Below are 20,691 nucleotides of genomic sequence, written 5' to 3' on the forward strand. Positions count from 1 at the left end.
TTTGACACATTATCGGATCGGTTTCCTACCAGTTCCTGTGACTTATTGAACTGTTACGTGGGTAATTATGTTGCTAGAATCAATAATCAAACTCATTGCATAACACAGTTAAACCTGCTGACCAGTGACTGTTGTTTTCTTCTTATTATACAACTGTGACCTGGATGTACACACGAACTGTATACTTTTTATTACATTTACCACTGAATATGTTGAATATTGCATATAATTCATACGAATATGGTGACGTTTTGTCATCTTTTTAAATCCCGTTTTGATAAGATTGTCAGACATTCAAAGTTACTTACAGCATAAAAACACAATTGCACCGTGAATCCACATGTCTTAGCGACAATATTTCCTTTGGCAGATCACCTGTAAAACAATGAAATGTATTCATTATTGAAGCACAAAGCTGATATATGTTTTATAAAATTATCGCGCCTAATGTCTTTTTAATTATTAATGATTATATAAGTATATTATTCTTCCTTCGGCTGTATTGTTCTTATCAGTGATAACATTTAAAAAGATTCTTGCTAGTCTTTAGTCTATATCTGTAAAACTCAATGTACGTCTTATTGTAGTCACGGTATGGCTGAAATAGAACCAACGTTACTGACGAAATCGAGGTACACATATTTGCCATTGTGTTTCCTTAATCTTGGCAAATATTGCTGAGATACATCTGGTGCTGTGTGCCGAAGAAGTTTATCGCTATCAGTTTCCATAATGTCCTCTGGGTTGTACAAGCATATCAAAAAGCGGGAACGACCAACAAGTATGTATACGTTAGCACCCTCCTCAAGGGGGTGTAGGGGAGATGGGTGTGTGTGTGTGTGTGTGTGTGTGTGGTGCTAACCTACTTATACCACATGGGCGCCGAATGGACTCGCCCAGTGCTTGTTGCACGTGCGTTACCTGCACCGCCAAGGCTGTTATCCACATATCAACCTCTGCACGTGCAGATAGAAGATTGATACGCAGAAAATCACCCTGCCAGAACAATGGACATAACATACCCTAGTGGTATAAGTGCCAATAGCGATCATCCTTTAACAAGTTGTTGGCCAGTCTGCATATCCCATTTTCATTTTGATAAAAATCAACACATTGAAAGTTACGAGTCGGGGGAACTTGTCCTTAGAAGCATATAGAAAACCTAAGTTGCTCACAATGCAATACACATTGCACACTCAGCACAGTGCTCGTTCAGAGAGTCTTAACAAACTGAGCCTGTGTTGATATGATATGATAAGACAGGACGGGCATGACAGAAGTATTTGCGTCTTTGATTGTGGCATTGTGCATGACAGTGTGTCCTTTCCAAAGGTATTCCGGAATTTCCCTAAGTGAGTTAAGATTATAAATCACATCGGCAGTATTTCAACCATATCATGACTAAAATAGCTCATAGCAAATAAAGTTAAACTATAAAAGCCTGTCAAGAAAGGGACAGTTTCCTAAGTACGTATCAGCCTGATCTGCTGAGAAATTGTCGATAAGGTCCTCCCACAAGTAAACTGACTGATGTCAAGTAAGTAGTAGGGGAATAGGGGTTTTAGACCAGATATTTTCGCGAGCCCTACGCATTATGAAAATATCGCTGAATAATGAGAATCATCATAGAATGTCCTTGGGTGTATAAGGGAAATGCATGTTTAAGAGATATTCACTGTTCAGTGAGCATGGGGTCAGCTGGGATAAAGGCTAAATATCCAACAGGTCTGTATGTTCTCGGCTCGGTCTGTCTTTGAGGTAATACACATTGGGTTCCTCGTCTTTGATGTCCACTCATTGTACGTTTTCATTGACCATATTGGATCCGTAGCACGGTTTCTACTGAAGACAACCATCCCACGAAATCATCTAGAAAAAGTTTTCTCTCAAGAAATTCAACAAGTTTGAAGATTAAACATTTTGTTCTGTGGAAGGCGTGTTACAGTCACGCCATTGGTCCAAGTGGAGTACAACAGTTCCAAGAAGGACAACTCTAGTCGGAATCCGAGTCAGTGGGAAGAATACGCCTCTTTGGAGCAGATGGTCGACTGACAGATTAGTCATTCGAGATGTTGAGGTGAAATACACCACCATAAATTTGACCTGAGAATAGTGTATGTACGGAAGGAAGATTTACAGCATGCATCAAAGACTGTGACACCGTGGCAGACTCACTTGTCACACTTCCAGGTAACACCTTTAGTCGGTATGTTGCTGCTTCTATTTCCCCCGAATTCAGTTTCAGCAACAAACAGGTTGTAGGAATTCAAGGGCTGTAAAATTATTATCACTCTTCCTATTTGGTCACCGTCAACTTTAACTAGGTCAATGTCTTTGATCGGGGTTAGCCTAATGGCGGCCATGATTGTTTACAAACAATGCAAATGATTTTTTTTTTTTTAGGGTTATGTGTCTTAAAAGACTAGTATTTATAACGCAATTTTATTGCAAAATAATAGTGTCTAATAGAAAGAATATTCATATTGTTTAACCTTTGTTTCAAATCTCGGAATGTGTGAATGCAGCACGTTCTAATTATCAATGAAACGTTAAAAGATGTCAATGAACTTGTTTTTTTTAAGCCAAGCTTTAGCAACGCTTCGGAGGCTTTGGCGAGTCTGGCGGCTTTGGTGAGTTTAGGGATGGCGCCCGTGCCTTTCCACTATCGGTGTTGGCAGTAGTACATTTTCGCCATTCATATTGGATTTATTATTTTTTATTGTTTAATACAAGTGTGTCAGTAGGCGTAAGTTGTGACACCATCATAGGCAATCCATCTTTTCATGTCCATGGGAGACAGCAACGTCTTGGTAATTCTCAGACCATATAGCTTGTGTTTTATCGCTTCTCAGCATTTTCATTTCGTGTTTGTAGGTCTGTTTCTAAAACAGGGCCTCTTTGAATCGATCGTGCTTGATGTGTTTTTTCGCCAAGTAGTTTTTCACGCCTTTCGCTTTTCTGATTTCGTCGTGGTCCGCTTTCTTGGTGGAATACATTCTGGATCTCCAGCTGACGTATCCCACGATCGGTGTGCCCGCGCATTCGTCTCTCATTCGTCCGAGAAACTTTTTGTTGACTTCGCTGTGCAGTGGATGGTCTTGGGGATAATTGCTCCTGTCGTACACGTTCGCGTTTCTCCATTTCTGCGTACACGTCCTCGGTACGAATTTCCATCAGTAGTGACTACGTGTACAGCACCTCGCATCGATCGCCGTACTGTGTTTTGAGTTCGTTGTAATAAAGGTCATGCATCAAGTGTTTGGGTAAGTCCAGGATGCTCATCCCCACTTAAACAGGCCAGTTGAATTTGATGTGGCGTTTGTTCATGTGCAGCGCCACCAAGTCGCCATCAAATACCTTGCTTTGTTTGGAAGCCGGGCTGGCTATCAGTTTCCTGGGGTTTTTTCCTTGTGAGCTCGGACTAACTTCACGTCTAGTCGTTTTTGCAGATTTTCGATCGTTTTGCCAAACACCAAGTTGTTCATGACTTTGTAGAGATTTTTTCGAAATCACTGGTGGCTAGTTTTCGCAAATCTGTTTTCATTCAGATGTACTGGTCCATCCACAGACTTTAATCGAATTGCAGTGCTCGATGTATTTTCTTCAGCTTCATTCCCAAAGACATGTACAGCTGCAGGTTTCTGTAGTGCACGATGTACGTTTTCTTGTTCATCATTATGGGCACAAGTTTTTCGATCTTATCCAGTTTACTTTTGCCTTGCAAGTTTTGCTAGGTTGGGGGACGGCCAGTCTTGATTCACCGCCAACCTCTTGGGATCCAGCGGGTAGCTGTTGTGTGGGCAATGTATCTCTGTATGATAATCCAAGTCTACTTTGAGTATGTAGCCGACTTTCGAATCCGGAGCAATGCTAGCGACGTCGTCGGTCTCGCACGCGTAACGCCTGGCAGACATTCTCGATAAACAGTTGCATGTCATAGTCAGTCAAAAATTCCAATTCCCTGCCAGTCTTTTTCAACAAGGTGTCCCAGAAAAAGCCAGGACTGGTTTAATACCAGGTGGGACCCAGGTCGTATTGTTTCAAACAGGTTTTTCTGAATATCTCGAATATGTCGGCCAACAACAGCATGTCCGTGTTTTAAGTAAGGATCGAGGTAATCACCTTAGTAAGTCTTGCAGCCCAGTTTGTCCTACACTTTTATTACGTGCAAGTACTCGTCCTCCCTGATACCCGAGTCGGTCAAGCGGTTTCCTCGAACCTATGTACTTGTATGGATAAATGATTTTTCTCAGCAGCATAGACTGAGTCAACGAGGTGGTGTATAAATTGGTTTTGTAGGAGGCCTCGGGGTCGTTTGCTTTCACCAGATTGTTTAGCGACAACAGAAAGAACTTGAAACTATCTATGAATTTCAGACCGTCCAGCGAGAACGAGATGGCTTGCATGATGAGGTTCGAATTGTATCCTTGAAGGTTGTGCAGCACCACGGGGATGGGTATTATTTTGGGATCGATTTTCAGTTTCAAGTTGAACGCATTGGGTGCGTCGCAGTTGACTGAGGGTCATGCGCATGGGGAAGATTCTGTATAATTTTTTCCTGATGATTCTATCGGGTGCATCTGGACCTCGGTAGAGGTTTTTCCATCGCATCAGACGACCACGTAACCAAACCCAAAAGCCTCATGTTTTTGTTCTGTGTAAGTGAAACTCCGCTCCGTGTGTCATCTTGTTCAACGGGGTTTTTTGATGAGGGCCTCGAAATCTGGATATATCACGTAGGGCACTGGCATTTGTTTCTGGTGGTTGACAAATTTTAAAATGTTGCCGTCTTCCTTGGGCATGTCGATCCTGATCGCTGTCTGCCCCACGCGTAAGCAGTACCCTCTGTGCACTTCCAACAGGTCGGCACATGTAGCCATGCAGGCATTGTTCACAGAAGTGTTGTTTCCCTTATATTTTGATTGGTCGTTCAACAGCCTGTTCAAACTGTTAATCCCGACATAATGATAATTTTCGTTTTTACGAGTCATAAATACACTGAGCCTGCGTACGGCATTGGGAGAATTGCACACCTTCATGTCCGAACACGTTGATGGCCAAATGTGCTCGATGTGCTTGTCCGCTCACTGTGTGTGGAGTGACATTTTAACCGTGAGCTGGTACTTCATGGATTTCAGATGGCTCAGCTCCTCCTCAAGCTTGCTGGCTATCAGCGGCCTGATGCAATCAATATCGATGTTCAAGACGACGGCCATCTGCCAGCCTCACAGATACTTACCCACGACGTGTTCTGCCGGCACGAATCTCAGTTCGACCGGCTTGCTGTCCTCTAGCAATGTGATCAGCTCAGCTTTGCGAAGCTTGGAGTACCCGCACAGGCCGACCTTTTGGCACTTGGTGTTTCAGTTGTTTCATTGGGAAGGGATCGACATATATAATGTCGAGTAGTCCAAGCAGATTGGTGGGCTATTCTCTCATGAGGAAAGCCCACCAATCCACGCTCTTTCGCTATTGCTTTGAGTTCTCTGACTGTCATTGTGCATATACGTGTCAAAACCGAATGTCTAAATGGTTGTTATGACTTCGAGTGAAAACCGAATGTCCAACAGGTTGATATGCTTTCGAGGGAAACCAACCTCTGCTTTTTGATAAAAATATTTAATTATTTTGCGGAGCCACCTGCATTAGTGCATGTAATCCTTTTTCTTTCGGCATATGACTTTGAACCTGAAGGCATCACCGCCATGGGCCTTGCACAAACGATAGTGACATTTCACTGTGGTGCCGCACACTGAGCACGTGTAGTTGATCCTGTTGCTTTTTCTTATCTTCAGCATGTGTATGCCACAATACTCGGTCGTGCATTTCCGACTGCACATTTTGGATTTTCCCAAAAGCACGAACTCGCAATGATACAGAGCATGTCAGGCCATCATCGTCATACACATATACATTTTTTTTAGTCTAATTGTTTAACGTAACGATCATCACGGTCACGGCTATGCAGTCATGCAATCATCAATGCAGTCATGGCCATCTCTATCTATATTATGTTATACAGATTAAGATTAATCTCGTGCATGTTTGATTCCATGAGGAAAGTGTGCATGATGCCCACATCACCATGGAATCGGTGCATTCTGGCAATTCATTTCTTTCTTCTGTTCCTACACTGGCAACAGAAAATGTTAACAACACCATCAGCCATCATTATTTCCAATGTTGTTATAATTTTCGGGGTCTGAGTTTAATTCTTCCTTTGAGGAAGAAACTTGCGTTTCTTTTGAGTGTGAGTATAAATAGACGAATAATTAATAAGAGCATAATACCGTATCATGGGGTACGATGAGCAATTCCTCTCACACGAATCCCCTACCTGGTCCGTCTTTCAAGTAATGCAAATGGGGTTCATCTTCTTTGATATCCACCCGATCGATTTTGTACGTATTGATGGACCATACGGGGTTTGTAGCACAACGTCGATCTCCTCCCTCGAGTTCCCTGGGCTGGTACAAATACCTCACGCTGATCCCACCCAATACTTCTTCTCGGGATTTTTACACTTGGATGGTGGTGCGGCTGATTCAGTCGTCACGGCTTTTTTGACGATGAGTCGCGTCACTTCGTTGTTGATGGCAACCACCACTCGAGGTAAATGGGTCACCCATTCCGTCGATCGTTTTTCAGGCTTTACCATCTCTTGGGCGTACTGGTGTCCAAACAAACACTTGGCTAAGGTGGGGTTAAATCTTTCAACAATGGATTGGATGCGGTGAGCTCCTGCTACACCACGCCTGACCTGGACTTTGTGCTTTGATAACAGCTGTGACACGGCTCCCATGAACTCACATCCTGGGATTGACTTGTAATTCGGTCGGCCACGTCAAAGGGCTCCGTTGGTAGATACGTTCCAATGCCTTAGCTACTTGACTCGAATCTTTTGGGTGAGTAGCTCGGCGTCCTTGTAGCGACTGGCAACATCCACGATGGTCAGAGCATACTTCTACGTTTTGCGCCTCACCATGTTGTGCGGGAGAAACAGGAGGCAGGTTTGATGAGTGCGATTCGGTGTTGAAATGTCATACTTTCTTCTCGGTACATAGCACGGTGCCGGCAATTAGTTTTGCAGCTATCCTCAGAGACTTTTGTGGCTTCAGCGAGCTTGTGGATAGTGCAGTAGCTTTCCAGTATCCCCGAGGGCAGTAATAAATCTTCTCCATGATTTATGTAGGTCACGATATTTTCCGTTCAATACGACTGCGTCGTTTTGTATCCATGGGTGACAAGTATGTTTTATTCAGGGTGCTTCATAGATTTTGCGCTTGTCACTTCTGAGCATATTCATTTGGTGTTTGAACGTGCGTTTATCAAAGAGAGCCTGTTTGAAGAGGGTGTGTTTGATTTGCTGTTGAACCACGTATTTTTTCTCACCCTTCGCCTTTCGAATCTCATCATTGTCGGCTTTCAGGATGGAATACATTTTATACCTCAGTCCGACTTAATCCCTTAATGGGTGTCCCTGCACATTCTTCCTTTATTTTCCCTAGGACCTTTTTATTGGTCGTATTGTGTAAAGCGTGATTTGATGGATAATCGCTCGTATCATACAAATCTATGTGTTCAGTCATGTCCTTGTACATGTCCTCGGTACGAATTTTAACAGTAATAATTTGGTGCCGTTTTACAACACCTGGCATCGATCACCGTATTGGTTTTTTAACTCGTTGTAGTAGAAATCATACATCAAATGTTTGGATAGGTCCAGGATGCTCATCCCCATGTAGACAAGTCAATTGAGTTTGATGTGACTTTTGTTCATATGTAGAGCCGCCATGGGTTTTCTCAGTTTTTGCTTCTTCATTGGATCTAACCAGTTTTACGTTGATACGTTTCCTTAAATTCTCTATGGTTTTACCGAACACGGAATTGTTCATGGGCTTATACAGTTTTTTCTCAAAATCACTGGTTGCTTTTTTGCTCAGATCCGTATTTAATCGAATGTAAGGCTCCATCCAGGGGCTTTGATCAAAGTTTTTAACTTGGTGTATTTTTTTCAGCTTCATCCCCAGCTGCCCCCATCGCTATAATCGTTAAACATGAGTTCGTATTCCAGCCTATTGCCAAGCGCGGCTGGTAAAACGGCATGTGGCCCTCCAGGAGTTCAAAGTGGAGCGGAATGCATAATCGGTTCCCGAATACCTTGGCTATAGCCTTACGTTTCCTCGGTATAGCAGCAAGGTTGGCTTGTTCAAAAGTATACCCCACATGCAAGTCGACACACACTGAGCTGGACAAATGCCCTGGTATTTCATGTTCACCCGTTCGCCTGCAGTTCTCCAGAGGTTCGTGTAGCTAAAAAACACATCACTGTCGTCGATGCTCAGGATCTCGTTTCCCGCTGATTTTGATCATCGTTTTTTTCACAATGGCGCATCCCAGCTTCCACATGATTTCCCTTTTATTTTTGGTGGATTCCAAACTGATCTGAAAAGACAGGCGAGCTGTCGCCGGAACGATGATGTCATGTTGGGGAATAGAACGAACAGCGCTTGGTTTTCATCGATCGTCCTCGGATTGTTGGTGATCATCACGGATTGATGCATGGCTTTGACACCCAGGGGTTCCTGCAATCATCGGAAAGGATCTAGTTTTTGTCCGTATTGCAACATTATTTCTATTAAAAGTATATAATATAACTTTAATAAATAAAAATATGGCTGAAGGTGGTGGCGAAGATATTCCCATGGACGATTTGGGTGGTTCAATTGCTCGATGATGGTGATGCGGACACCTCCTTAATGGGTGAAAGCAGAGGCGGTACCCTGTTAAAAATGACCGTGGATGATTATTACAATACCATAAGACGAAAAGAAAATCTCGCTTCTCTTTGTCGCGATTATTCTAAGTTCGAAATCGATGATCGTGGGACACTGCGACTGAAAAAAGACTCTGGGCCTCGACCTCATGCATTCCTGTACGAGAAAACCTCTTGTCTTGTCCACGCTAGCCTGTCGCCACTCGTCCACTTTGCCCACGATCAATTAAACCTGCAAGGTCATGGCGGTGCACGACCCAAACTTCCCCGAAGACCGTTCTGGCATTAAACATGGTGTGGGCTGAGCTGTGTGCCACGCCAAAGGCAATCGATGATGATTTGAGAGATGTCTCAAGATGCCTCGAACGACATCAATATTGGCCACGTACATGAATGAACCTTTCAGGAACTGTGATGGCTAGACAAGACCTTGCTAACCATTCGTGGAGGACTCGTGAACAACATGGGTAAACTGAACGAAATCGACGAGCACATCACTCGTGAGAAAAAAAAACTCGTCTAGGTACAGGACGACGAGGCCATAAAAAACATCATCGAGAAAAGTTTCCGCAGCCTGGAAGATGAGACATGGAACCTATTGGAATCTGCTTCCTCCAACAGGGATGCCCTTCGGTCCTAAATCAGCTGCATTCGCGAAAAAATCGATCGAGTCTTGAACGAGGACACCACGTTTGCCAACGTGATCCGAATTTTGTTCCAGGAACGTTGGATCACCATCGCCAGCGTTCTGACGGCTTTGGGCTTCATCATATCGACCCCGGTCATATCGCTGACGGACGGTGGCAGCGGCACACCAAGCCCAACACCACGCCCACCAGGTGGCAGCAGCGACGTCAGAGACTGGATCAAAAACATTGAAATCTCTAGTGGTACTGAGTAAACCCTTTGAAGCATGCCACCTCCAATCGTGGTGGGTGCTGGGTAACGCTAAGCGCTCATTGCTTCGTCCCCCATTTAGTTGTGGACCGGTGAAGAGTATATTTGGTCCACCAAGCTCTTGACCCCCGTTTGGCCGGGGGTTGCGTTTGCCCTGTGTGCCCCGGTGGAGGACGGGAGGCTGGTGGTTGAGGGCACTGGTTCCAGGAATAGTGTTCCTTTGCCCAACACACCACTTCACCCCTTACTTCACATAGACGGGTGGTTGAACTGGCCCGGTTCAATCAATTGGCTGGTCACACCAAGCCCTGTGCATGGTGAATATTTTTGCACATTTCTATTATTGGGTATTTGGTCGTTTAAACTTTCAGTGTATAAATTATGAATGTATCTAATTGCCTAGAGTCCTATGCCAGAAGGCGGTGGCTCATGGGCCAATCTGGTTATATAGACCTCTGAATTCCGTGTTCTTTAGAAAAGCGTCATGGGCCGAACCAGCCTGGCACTTATTCTTTAAGATATCATGGCTTTTCAAGTCTGTATTTTCTGGAGTATGGCATCCCTGTAACCCTGGTATTGCTGTCTGGTTTCCACTGCAATACCGTCCTTGTTGACACTCGATGGCGGGTGGGGGGCAGGGTTGCTGAATTATATTATTACACCATGGCTAAAAACACTCAATCTGGTTCATCAAAGACAAATAAGCAGAGACATCTTTCTTCATCATCTGACGAAGAAGTATCCCCTTTCATGAAAGATTCTTGGCCAAGATTTTTGGTTATTTCTACTGATGATGGAAGTCCATTGAATATTAATCCTTTTGCCGCCTCCAAGGGCATCCAAGGTGTCTTTTCGCCTCCGAAACGGTTCATTTTGGTAGAATGTATACGGCGACAGCAATCTGTCAATCTGCTGGGATTGCAGCAGTTTGTGAATAAACAGGTCGTTGTCTCGGTTCACAAGATACTGAACACTTGTAGAGGTATTGTTAGAGACAGGTCGCGTTGTTTATCAGACATGTCTGAAGAAGATATTGTGGCAGAGTTGACGGATCAAGGTGTTATTTCTGTGAAGCGTTTCACCCGGAAACAGGATTCAAACGTGATAAAAACAAACACTTACCTCTTCACTTTTGGTCTGACTATGCTTCCTCAATCTATTAAGGCTGGATACTGTAATATCGGAGTGGAGGTATATGTACCAAATCCACTCCGGTGTTATAAATGCCAAAAGTTTGGCCATGGTGCAAGATCATGTACTGGCAAGTCTATCTGCTCACGCTGCAGTGGAACCCATGACAGTACCGATTGCACTGGTAACATCAAGTGCGCAAATTGCAGTGGTGAGCATCTGGCTTCGTCTAAATCTTGCCCAAAATCTTGCCCAAAGTTTGAATATGAAAGCCAAATTCTTAAAATCAAATGCATGAATAACATCTCGTACTTTGAGGCAAAGAAATTAGTTAACGCTCAGTCAAAATCTTCTATTGGTCAAACATATTCGGCCACAGTTTCTTCTTCTGTTTCGCCATCTATTAAAAAAACAGTTTCAACTTCCTGTCAGACTGACTTAACCTGGGTAAATGCAACTCAGATGAACTTGAGTGACAATACTTCAATATCACAAGATTGTCAACGCTCATCAGCATCCCAGACTGAGGAATCACAGCCAGATGATATTAATTCAACACAGGCAACAGAGAGCGTTGTCCACCTGTCGAATAAGGAAAAGAAAAAATTGAGAAAAAAGACCAGAGCTCTTCAACATTTGGAAGATTCTCCTTCGTCGACACCTCCTGTGACGGTTCAAAATCCATTTGAACCACTTGATATGGAGATCACTCACTCACATACAGGGTGTAGGAGTTGCACTTCCATGCGCTCACGATCTCCAGTTGAACCTCCTTAAATTTGTTTTATGAAATTACTACAATGGAATTGCAGAGGCCTTAGGAACAATTTTAATGATCTACAATTACTATCGCAAGATATTAAACCATCGGCTTTTAGTTTACAAGAGACATACCTGAAAAGTACTGATAAATTTGAATTGCGTCAATACAATTCCTTTCATTCATTCTCCCCTCCAGGTGATAAAGCAACTGGCGGCGCTTCTATTCTAGTGAGGCAGGGTGTTATCCATAGCCCGGTTACTCTTAAAAGCAATCTTCAAGCTGTTGCTGTCCGTCTTACTTTACAGATAACCTTTACACTTTGTTCTTTATATATTTCTCCGTCTTCAACTCTTCAGCAGTCTGACCTCCAGGATCTTTTTGAACAGCTTCCTCAACCATTTATAATCATGGGTGATCTTAACGGACATAACCCTTTGTGGGGAAGTACCGATACCAATAATAAAGGAAAAATTCTTGAGGACTTCATTTCAAACAATAATTTATGCATATTTAATGATGGATCTGTCACATATTTACACCCTGGTTCGGGAACTTATTCTGCACTCGATCTGTCGCTCACAGATCCAAGTATTTATAACGAATTCGAATGGTCAGTTCATGATGACCTGTGTGGAAGTGACCATTTTCCCACAATACTTTCAGCTATAATCCCGACTGATGACCCACCTGCAACAAGGTGGAATTTTAATAAGGCCAACTGGCCATTATTTCAGACACTATGTGCTGACAACTTGAAATCAGAATTGTTTGTCAATGCTCCAGATTCGATTCAGCTGTTCTCTGATAAACTGAATAATATTGCCGATGAAACTATTCCTAAGGCTTCTGCTAAGCCACACATTCGTAAACCATGGTTTACTGACGATTGTAAACAAGCTAGGAAGTGTAGGAAGAAGGCAGAGAAATACTTTCGCCGCCATCCTACAGTCCACAATTTCAATAATTTAAAAATGAATAATGCCAAGGCTCGACGTACTTTTAAACAAAGTAAACGCCAGTCTTGGAAGAACTTTGTATCAAAGATTAATTCCCGTACACCAATGACGAAGGTATGGAACATGATACAGAGAATCAAGGGCAAAGGTAGAAATTCTAGTGTTCATCATCTGAAAGATGGCCACGATCTGTTAACTGATAAAATTGACATTGCAAACAAGTTGGGTGAAACTTTAGCTAGACATTCTTCTTCATCCAACTACAATCCAAAGTTTCAGAAATATAAAGATCATCAAGAAAAACTTAAAATTAACTTTCATTCTGATAATGGTGAAGATTATAATGAAGTATTTTCACTACATGAGCTGAATACTGCCTTAACGCAAGCTCATGATACGGCTACAGGTGCTGATAATATCCACTATCAGCTCCTGAAACATTTACCTAATGCTTGTCTTGAAACACTTCTGAATATTTTTGATAATATTTGGACGACAGGGCATTTTCCTCCTTCGTGGCGTCATGCCATTGTTGTACCAATACCTAAGCCTGGCCGGGATCATACAGATCCATCAAACTACAGACCTATTTCATTAACTAGCTGCGTTTGCAAGACCATGGAACGCATGGTCAATAATAGATTAGTGTGGTTTCTAGAATCCAATAATCTAATTACTAACATTCAATGTGGTTTTCGTAAAAAAAGAAGCACTATTGACCATTTGGTTCGACTAGAATCATTCGTTAAAAATTCCATTGTAAATAACCAGCATGCTGTATCAATCTTTTTCGACCTAGAGAAAGCTTATGATACAACATGGAAACATGGTATTTTAAGAGATTTACATGACTTTGGTTTGAGAGGCCGTTTGCCTCATTTTATATCACAGTTTTTAGCTGACAGGCAATTTCAAGTGCGTGTTGGATCAACCCTGTCTGACCATTATAATCAGGATCAGGGGGTTCCACAAGGAAGTATTTTGTCCGTTACTTTGTTTAGCATAAAAATCAATAGTCTCTCAAAAGTATTAAATGACTCAATAGATGGGTCATTGTTTGTGGATGATTTTAACGTTTCATGTCGTGGTAAAAATATGCATACCATCGAGAGACAATTACAGATGTGTTTAAATAAAATTCATAAATGGTCACTTGAGAATGGCTTTAAATTTTCACAGATAAAGACCAAATGTATACATTTCTGTCGGAAATATAAGCCTCATAAAGATCCCGAACTGTACTTGGATGGCTCTCCAATTAACGTTGTAAAGGAAGCCAAGTTTTTGGGACTGGTGTTTGACAAGCATTTGACCTTTTTACCACATATTAAGTATTTGAAGACTAAATGTCTGAAGGCATTAGATCTATTAAAAGTCGTGTCTAATTCAAAGTGGGGAAGGGATCAAACTTCTCTCCTTCATTTGTACAGATCACTCATCTCGTCAAAACTTGATTATGGCTCCATCGTATATGGTTGAGCCTGTAAAAGCAATTTGAAACTACTGGATTCTGTCCATCACCAAGGTCTACGACTTTGTCTTTGATCTTTCTGAACTTCTACACTTCATAGTATTTATCTTGAAGCTGAGCAGCCTTCTCTAAACCAACGCCGTATCAAATTATCTTTGCAGTATATTACTAAACTATCTTCTAATCAGTCGAACCCTGCATATAACTGTGTCTTTCATCCTCTCTATGGGAATCTGTACAACAAAAAGTCTTCTCTTGTTCCGCCTCTTGGGCTCAGAATTAAACCATTCGTTGCTGCTGCCGGCAATGAGCTGGAAAATATAGCTCCTACCCGTTTGCTTTCTTGGCCTCCTTGGCAGTTGGTTAGGCCACAAGTCGACCTAACATTAACCATATTTTAAAAACCAGAAACAAATGAATAACAGTATCAACAAGAATTTAGTCAATTAAGAAATAAATATAACACATATAAATCCTTATTTACAGATGGGTCCAGGGATGGTGGCGCAGTTGCTTGTGCCACTGTCATTGGATCCAGAACACTATCTTCCCGATTTTTAGAAGACACAATCCATGATTATAAAAGCGGCTTTCATCAGCTGGGAAGGTGCATGAGCTATACATATCTTTAATGTACTGGCACCACCAGCAAGTCTACTGGAGTGAAGGGAACACGCTGGACTTAGGGCTCTGAGTTTTGGCATTCAAATCCCTCACGTTGCTGAAGGGAATTGTTTTACCCTCCGGGGGGACCGGATTCGGTCACAATTAAACCTCTAAGACACAATTGCGGCCGGAACACCATCCTCCTACTACTGAACCTGTTCTTTCAAATTGGTATCTCCTTTGGCAAGGAGCTCAATGTTATCCATATAGAGATGATGAGTAAGTGGTGTTGGGGATCTGTGCTGAGGAGGTCCAGGATGGTAACCCTCCTCTTTATTGAGCAGAAAGCTCAAAGGATTTAAAGACAAACAAAGCAAAGGACTAAAGGAGTCCCCCTGAAATAATCCCCTTCTGATTGGAATCGATTCCGAAGTCTGCACCTGCCCTTGCGAGTACATCTCAAGTTGAGTCGACCAGAAACTCATTAGAGACTTGAATAAATCCAGTAGTCACTCAGGGAGGCCAATACAGTGAAGAGACGTCAGAATCCATTCGTGAGGAACAGAGTCGTATGCTGTTTAGTAGTCAATCCAGAACACGGAGAGGTTGCGGTGATATGTTTTAGCCTCTTCCAAAATAATTTTTTGTACAAGAAGTTGTTTTTATGTTTTACAGATTAAGATTATATTTATTTCATTTTTGTTTTTCCGTCGGTAGTTGACATTGTGTGTGCATAGATTAAAAAACTAAAAATTGTTTATAACATGATATGCGGGCATATTTCTAATTGTTGTTTGCTAGTAGGTGGCAGCGTTAGCAGCGACGGTGGTGACTGTGGTGTCGATGACGCTGGTTTGAATTTATATATCAATACAGTGACAACGATGATGCATGATGCTGCCTTTGACTAACCCGTCTTCTTTACCGGCAGCTAATTTTGGTGTTTTTTTCTTGGTCTAAATATCAATCACTGGCGACAGACCCACCTCCTCCACAATCGAATTGTTGTTGTTCATCATCGTCGGTTTGGTCATATTGTATATTAACGTGCCATACTGGTGGTACATATCACAGCTGATGGCATTAAAAACGTGGCCAACGAACGGATCCACTTCAAGGTCTTTGCACAGGTAGAGTCGATATTTTGGTGGAATGGGAGGATATATGAAGCAGTGCCGGAGAAGATTTGAGTCATGGCAGACCTTATTGTTATTTCGTCGCTGAGTCTGGAACTTTACCTCGCATACAGTTTGTCAACTTCCTCAGCCGGCATCTTGTAAATTTTCTCGGTGGTGATATTATTGCTCAATTATTGCTTGCCTTTACAGCCATCATCTTTGCCGCACATTTGTTTGAGTAGGTCGTCGTTGTAGATCTTACAATGCAACAATCTATTTCTTTAGTCTAAAATAACAAAATCCCATGCAGCCGAGACAGAACGATAGTTTCACGTCAAGTGAAACAGAAAGAGAATTTCGAATATCATTTTGCTTAAGTCGTGCTAAAATTTGCTAGTAGTTTCTCTAATTATAGTAGTTAGTAGTTTGCTAAAGTTTGCTAGTAGTTTTCTAAATGTTTGCTAGAAGTTCTCTAAATTCTTGCTAGTAGTTTTGGTAAATTTTGCAAGTGACTGCTGCATATGCCACGGGTTGGTGCATTTTTAATATGAGTTTGGCGTGTTTCATTTCGTCTGGCAGAGTTTTCACATGGTCACATTGTTTTTCCGCAGGCATTCCTCGAACCAATCGCTGTCCTTACAGTGAAACAAGGTGACCCATCGCATCTGTTCCCGCAGATCTTTCAGCACCGGGTTGAAATTTTGCATCAGGACCCACACACTGTGTTTCATTTGCCGGCTTGAAAAAGCTAAATACGAGAGCATGTCTCGTTTTTTGATGATTTCTTTGTTGGCACTGCTGTCGTCCATGAGGAACAGCATCGACTCTCCTTTAAACTTCATGATAAGCACACGCAACCAGTCCTGCCGATGGGTTCCTGGATTGAGTTTTTGTACACAGTTGTCGTTGATCAACCACGCTCTCTCCGTATACGTCTTGTTGACGTGCAAAGTCGGGCAGAGAATGACAACGTGGTCGAACACATCCTGATCGTATCCTTCTAGCATGTCCAGCATGAATACCATTTTACTGCCAACCGTTTGGCCACAGATTATGGCACAGAGCGGATAGTGAGGTAAGCTAAGAGATGGCTTGAACGAATCTTGGTGCGCCTTCTTGGTGATTTGTAGCATGATGCTTTCGCTCCCGTTGTCAGTGCGGCGTGTCAGGAATTCCCCAATGGACACGTCAACGAGTTGAATATACTTGATGACAGCGTGAATTTCCGGTGATCGCTTGATAGCTGGTAGTTTTTGGTTCTCGTCTCACTGTAAGTGACTGAACAGATGGTTGGAGCACGCCTTCAACGGTCACTTCCACTTTTGTGATCTTTGGGTTCCAAGTGGCTTTGCTGCTTCTTCGAAGCCGCTGGTATTCCGCCACGTGAGAGAGTTCTTTATTTCTGAACTGTAGGCCAGAGGTCCATAGTACAAGTAAAAACAGGTTTCCGCCACGGGAATGATCAAAATGCTTTACATCGATCCGGCCGTACGTTTAGGTTGATGTCCCACAGCGTGACACTCTTGCCCTTGACAATCTTTGGGTGCTGCAAAACGCGATCATACAGGATGGACAGCTTTCCCAAGTACTGCCAATCTGCCAGGTCAGTTCTGGGCTCATGACCATGTCAAACTCAAAAAAGATGTTGTCAATTTGAACGATTATTATGATGCTTTAAGGCGAGATATAACTAACATCAAGCCCCTGTATTGCGACTATTCCAAGCTCAAAATCGCTTTCGGTGAAAACCAATATTGGCACAAGAAAACTGCTCGCTCTGTTGACTCTGGTCGGAAAACACATATCAACTTCTTCTGCAACGAATTAAACCTGCAAAATTATGGCGGCGGATGATCCAGACTTTCACCGAAGGCTGCCAAGCATCTGGAAATCGTGCAGACAAAGCTCGGTGCCACGGCAAGCACTTTTGCTGGAGACAATCTGAAAGACGTACAGCATGTGCAACGAGCACAAGAAGCATCGGACGGACTGAAAAATATGGTGGCCACGTACTGAGACAAACCCTTACCCGGTTTCGAATTTCCCATCAGGGATCTTAAAGCTCTAGACGAGGCCCTTAAAAACATATGGGGAGACCTTGTGAACAACATGGCCAAAGTGAACGTACTCTAGGAGTGCATCACTTACAAGAAAACAAAACTTAAGCAAGCGGACAACAACGGTAATGAGTTCAGCATGTGTCGCATTGAACTTGCAAGACCAGAAATCATCCCAACTGGAAGCCGCCACCATCAACAGGGAAGCGCACCGATCACAAATCAGCCGAGTGCTAGACACCACGTTAGCCAACATGATCTGAACATTGTTCTGGGAACAAGTGAGCACTATCACCAGCGTTTTGATGACGCTAGGGTTCATCATATCGACCCTAGTCATCTTTCTGACTGGCAGGGGTGGCAGCGCCCCACTGGTTCCTCCTCCATGCAGCGGCAGTGGCGAACTGAAAGACTGGTTTAAAAAACATCTGAAATGTCTCTGGGAAGCACGCCAAACTGGCTGGCAAAGCTGCCGCCACACTCACGGGCATCCTTGATGCTGGGCTTTCTGTCAAAAATGGCCAAAATCTGTGGTCGTCATCGCAAGTGTATGTCACTGCAAAGGAATGTTTTATCAAAGGTAACAGTCTGACTGTGATCCCGCTGACCACAGGTGCCGTCTTGCAATCGACGCGTCGCTGATTTTCGACCACCGCGTATGTCAGTAGGTTCGGTGGTGGGGGTTAAACTCTCAGCTTCGGTTGTGGCGATGGTGGTACCACTATGCCTGTTTTGCGGGTGGGAGTTGATGGTGCGACTTGAGACGCGTTGATGTCTGGGTTCACGCCCAGTTTCTGATCGCTGTTGGCGATTTTGATTTCGTTATTATAACCTACCACTTTATTGATCCTCAGTCGCATGTCTCCCTCCGAGCCATGTACAACCCTACGCCGAAAACGTAGTCGACTTTAGACCTGGCATTCTCCAACGTGTCTTGGTATCTCTTGATGGCTATTGGTAAATCCACCAGAGATGAGAGGGAATCCTCGACGTTCGACACCAGTTCTTTCTGTTAGTCTTTTCCGTTCCATTACCAATGATACCTGAAAGTGTTTGAGCATGCTAGCCGAGAATCGCCACACACAAATTCAAATGGAATGGTCCAAGCGTATGGTACCGGCATGAGATAACCCCTTCAAGTTTTTTGATATCATTTTCATCCAGGCGGTAGCTGCTCCACGATCGGTTGGCTTGATGTATGCAACATGAATTGATCGTTGGTCATGGGGCCTGTAAACGTATGGTATCCCGGTATGTACTCACCACCCGTATAAGTGAGTCTAAACGTTCATGGTTAAAGGTCACATGCAACCGAAAAATCAAATATAATTAAAACACAATTATCACGTATTCATGACATATAATATACATTGTTGGTTATGAAAAAACCCATTAAAACAAAATTATAAGCGTACAATCTCAAATCAAAAGTGCAATATTGTGTACTTGGGTTTACTTCCCAAGAAACGAAGCAGCCGGGATACCAAACCCAGTCAGAGCGGGTGGGTGTTCACTCAAGTGTAACGGCACGGCTCATTGCGTGTGTATATATAGAGATGTTGGGTTTTGTAAATACATGCTCATTTTTTATGTATAACATTTAGCAATCAACAGACATCATAACATGTCATGTGTTCAAGTATCACACCTGCCTGTCTGTGAAATTACATAATGTGACAGAGACCGAACTCGGGCCATAAATCAATGCATTTTGTTTATGGTTTATAGCCTGACTGGTGTTAAGTTCAAATTGCATGTGGTCAGTGATAGCAGCTGTGTATTGAATATTGTCCTTAGCAGACGCGGGGCAGGCAGCCACACAGGTGTCAATAAAACAAGACATTGAGTTTTGTCTGTGACAACGACATGTCTATATCACAGTTGGAAATTCTGTCAACGCTAAATAATGACATTGCTTAAAAGTATCGAACTGAGAAAGTGACTCGGTAAGAAGAACGTGTGGTGAAATAGACAAATGAAATTATATAAACAGTTAATTTACTGTCATAACATATAAAAAGCTCGCGCCTGTGAGATATCAACAAAACATTAGAAAAATAGCTCACACCAAAGCCTTCACCGGACAACCCGCTTCCAAGCTGCGCGAACCTATTTCACTGCGCACGTGCTATGAGCGCAGCCCAGCTGTTGAAACCAGTTTTTACCCTAAAAGTCAGGGGAAAATTAGTGAAACGTTTGAACTCCGATTTACGCATGTTTTTTTTCTTCGCGTTATTTTTCAACTTTATAAGTTGAATTTGCATTTTTGACGATTTTTTTCGGTAAGTCCATACCGAAAGGTATCAGAATCTGCAAAGTTGTGTTTTACGTTGCATGTGACTTTTAAAGGAAATAAGTGTAGAGTTTACTGAGAAAGTAGTTCACATCAGGAAGTCGAAAGTCTTTATTCGTGTGAATCATAAATTCCGACCAAATACGCCAATTGTATGGGTTATCAATCATTCTCCACGCCTCATCTTGCAGAAGAGGTGCACCTATTACCTTCAAAATTCGTTTCGTCTGATAATAAATATGAAACAAGGTGACCGCCTTAGTAAGTTTGTCCGTTCAATAATCGAGTGTCACACCCGATCCCGTCGTCATGCACCATAAGGCAAAATTGAGTTGGTTTTGCCAAAACCGCATCGGGTTATGATTCCAGTTTACCACCACCTTAGCATTACTGTCGGTCAAGACATTGTTTTCAAAAATATCAATGAAATTCGTTTTAAAACTCGTTCCGTCCATATCCACCATGATTTCCATATTCGTTAGCACGTCACTCATATTGCATTTTAATAATAATAATAATGATATAGGTATATGTTTCCAATATGTACATGACGCTGCCGGGAATTCACAGCGGCGAGCCCATTCAACTGCTGCACGCAATCGCTAACACATCGGGACAACTTG

At 42.7% G+C, this 20,691-nt stretch overlaps 1 protein-coding gene across 1 annotated transcript in view; it reads right to left on the reverse strand.

The window, feature by feature from the left end:
- The window catches only part of LOC124272831 (platelet endothelial aggregation receptor 1-like), a 37,651-nt gene that overhangs the window by 11,676 nt on the left and 5,284 nt on the right, over nucleotides 1–20,691 (reverse strand). The window contains exon 2 of the mRNA XM_046708052.1: nucleotides 309–375. Within this exon, the coding sequence (XP_046564008.1) occupies nucleotides 309–342 (34 nt within the window). The 5' untranslated portion in view covers nucleotides 343–375. The remainder of the gene's footprint in view (nucleotides 1–308; nucleotides 376–20,691) is intronic.

This window comes from Haliotis rubra, unplaced genomic scaffold (genome assembly GCF_003918875.1).
Source record: "Haliotis rubra isolate DU_JTF1 unplaced genomic scaffold, ASM391887v1 Scf1731, whole genome shotgun sequence".
NCBI classification, from domain to species: domain Eukaryota; kingdom Metazoa; phylum Mollusca; class Gastropoda; order Lepetellida; family Haliotidae; genus Haliotis; species Haliotis rubra.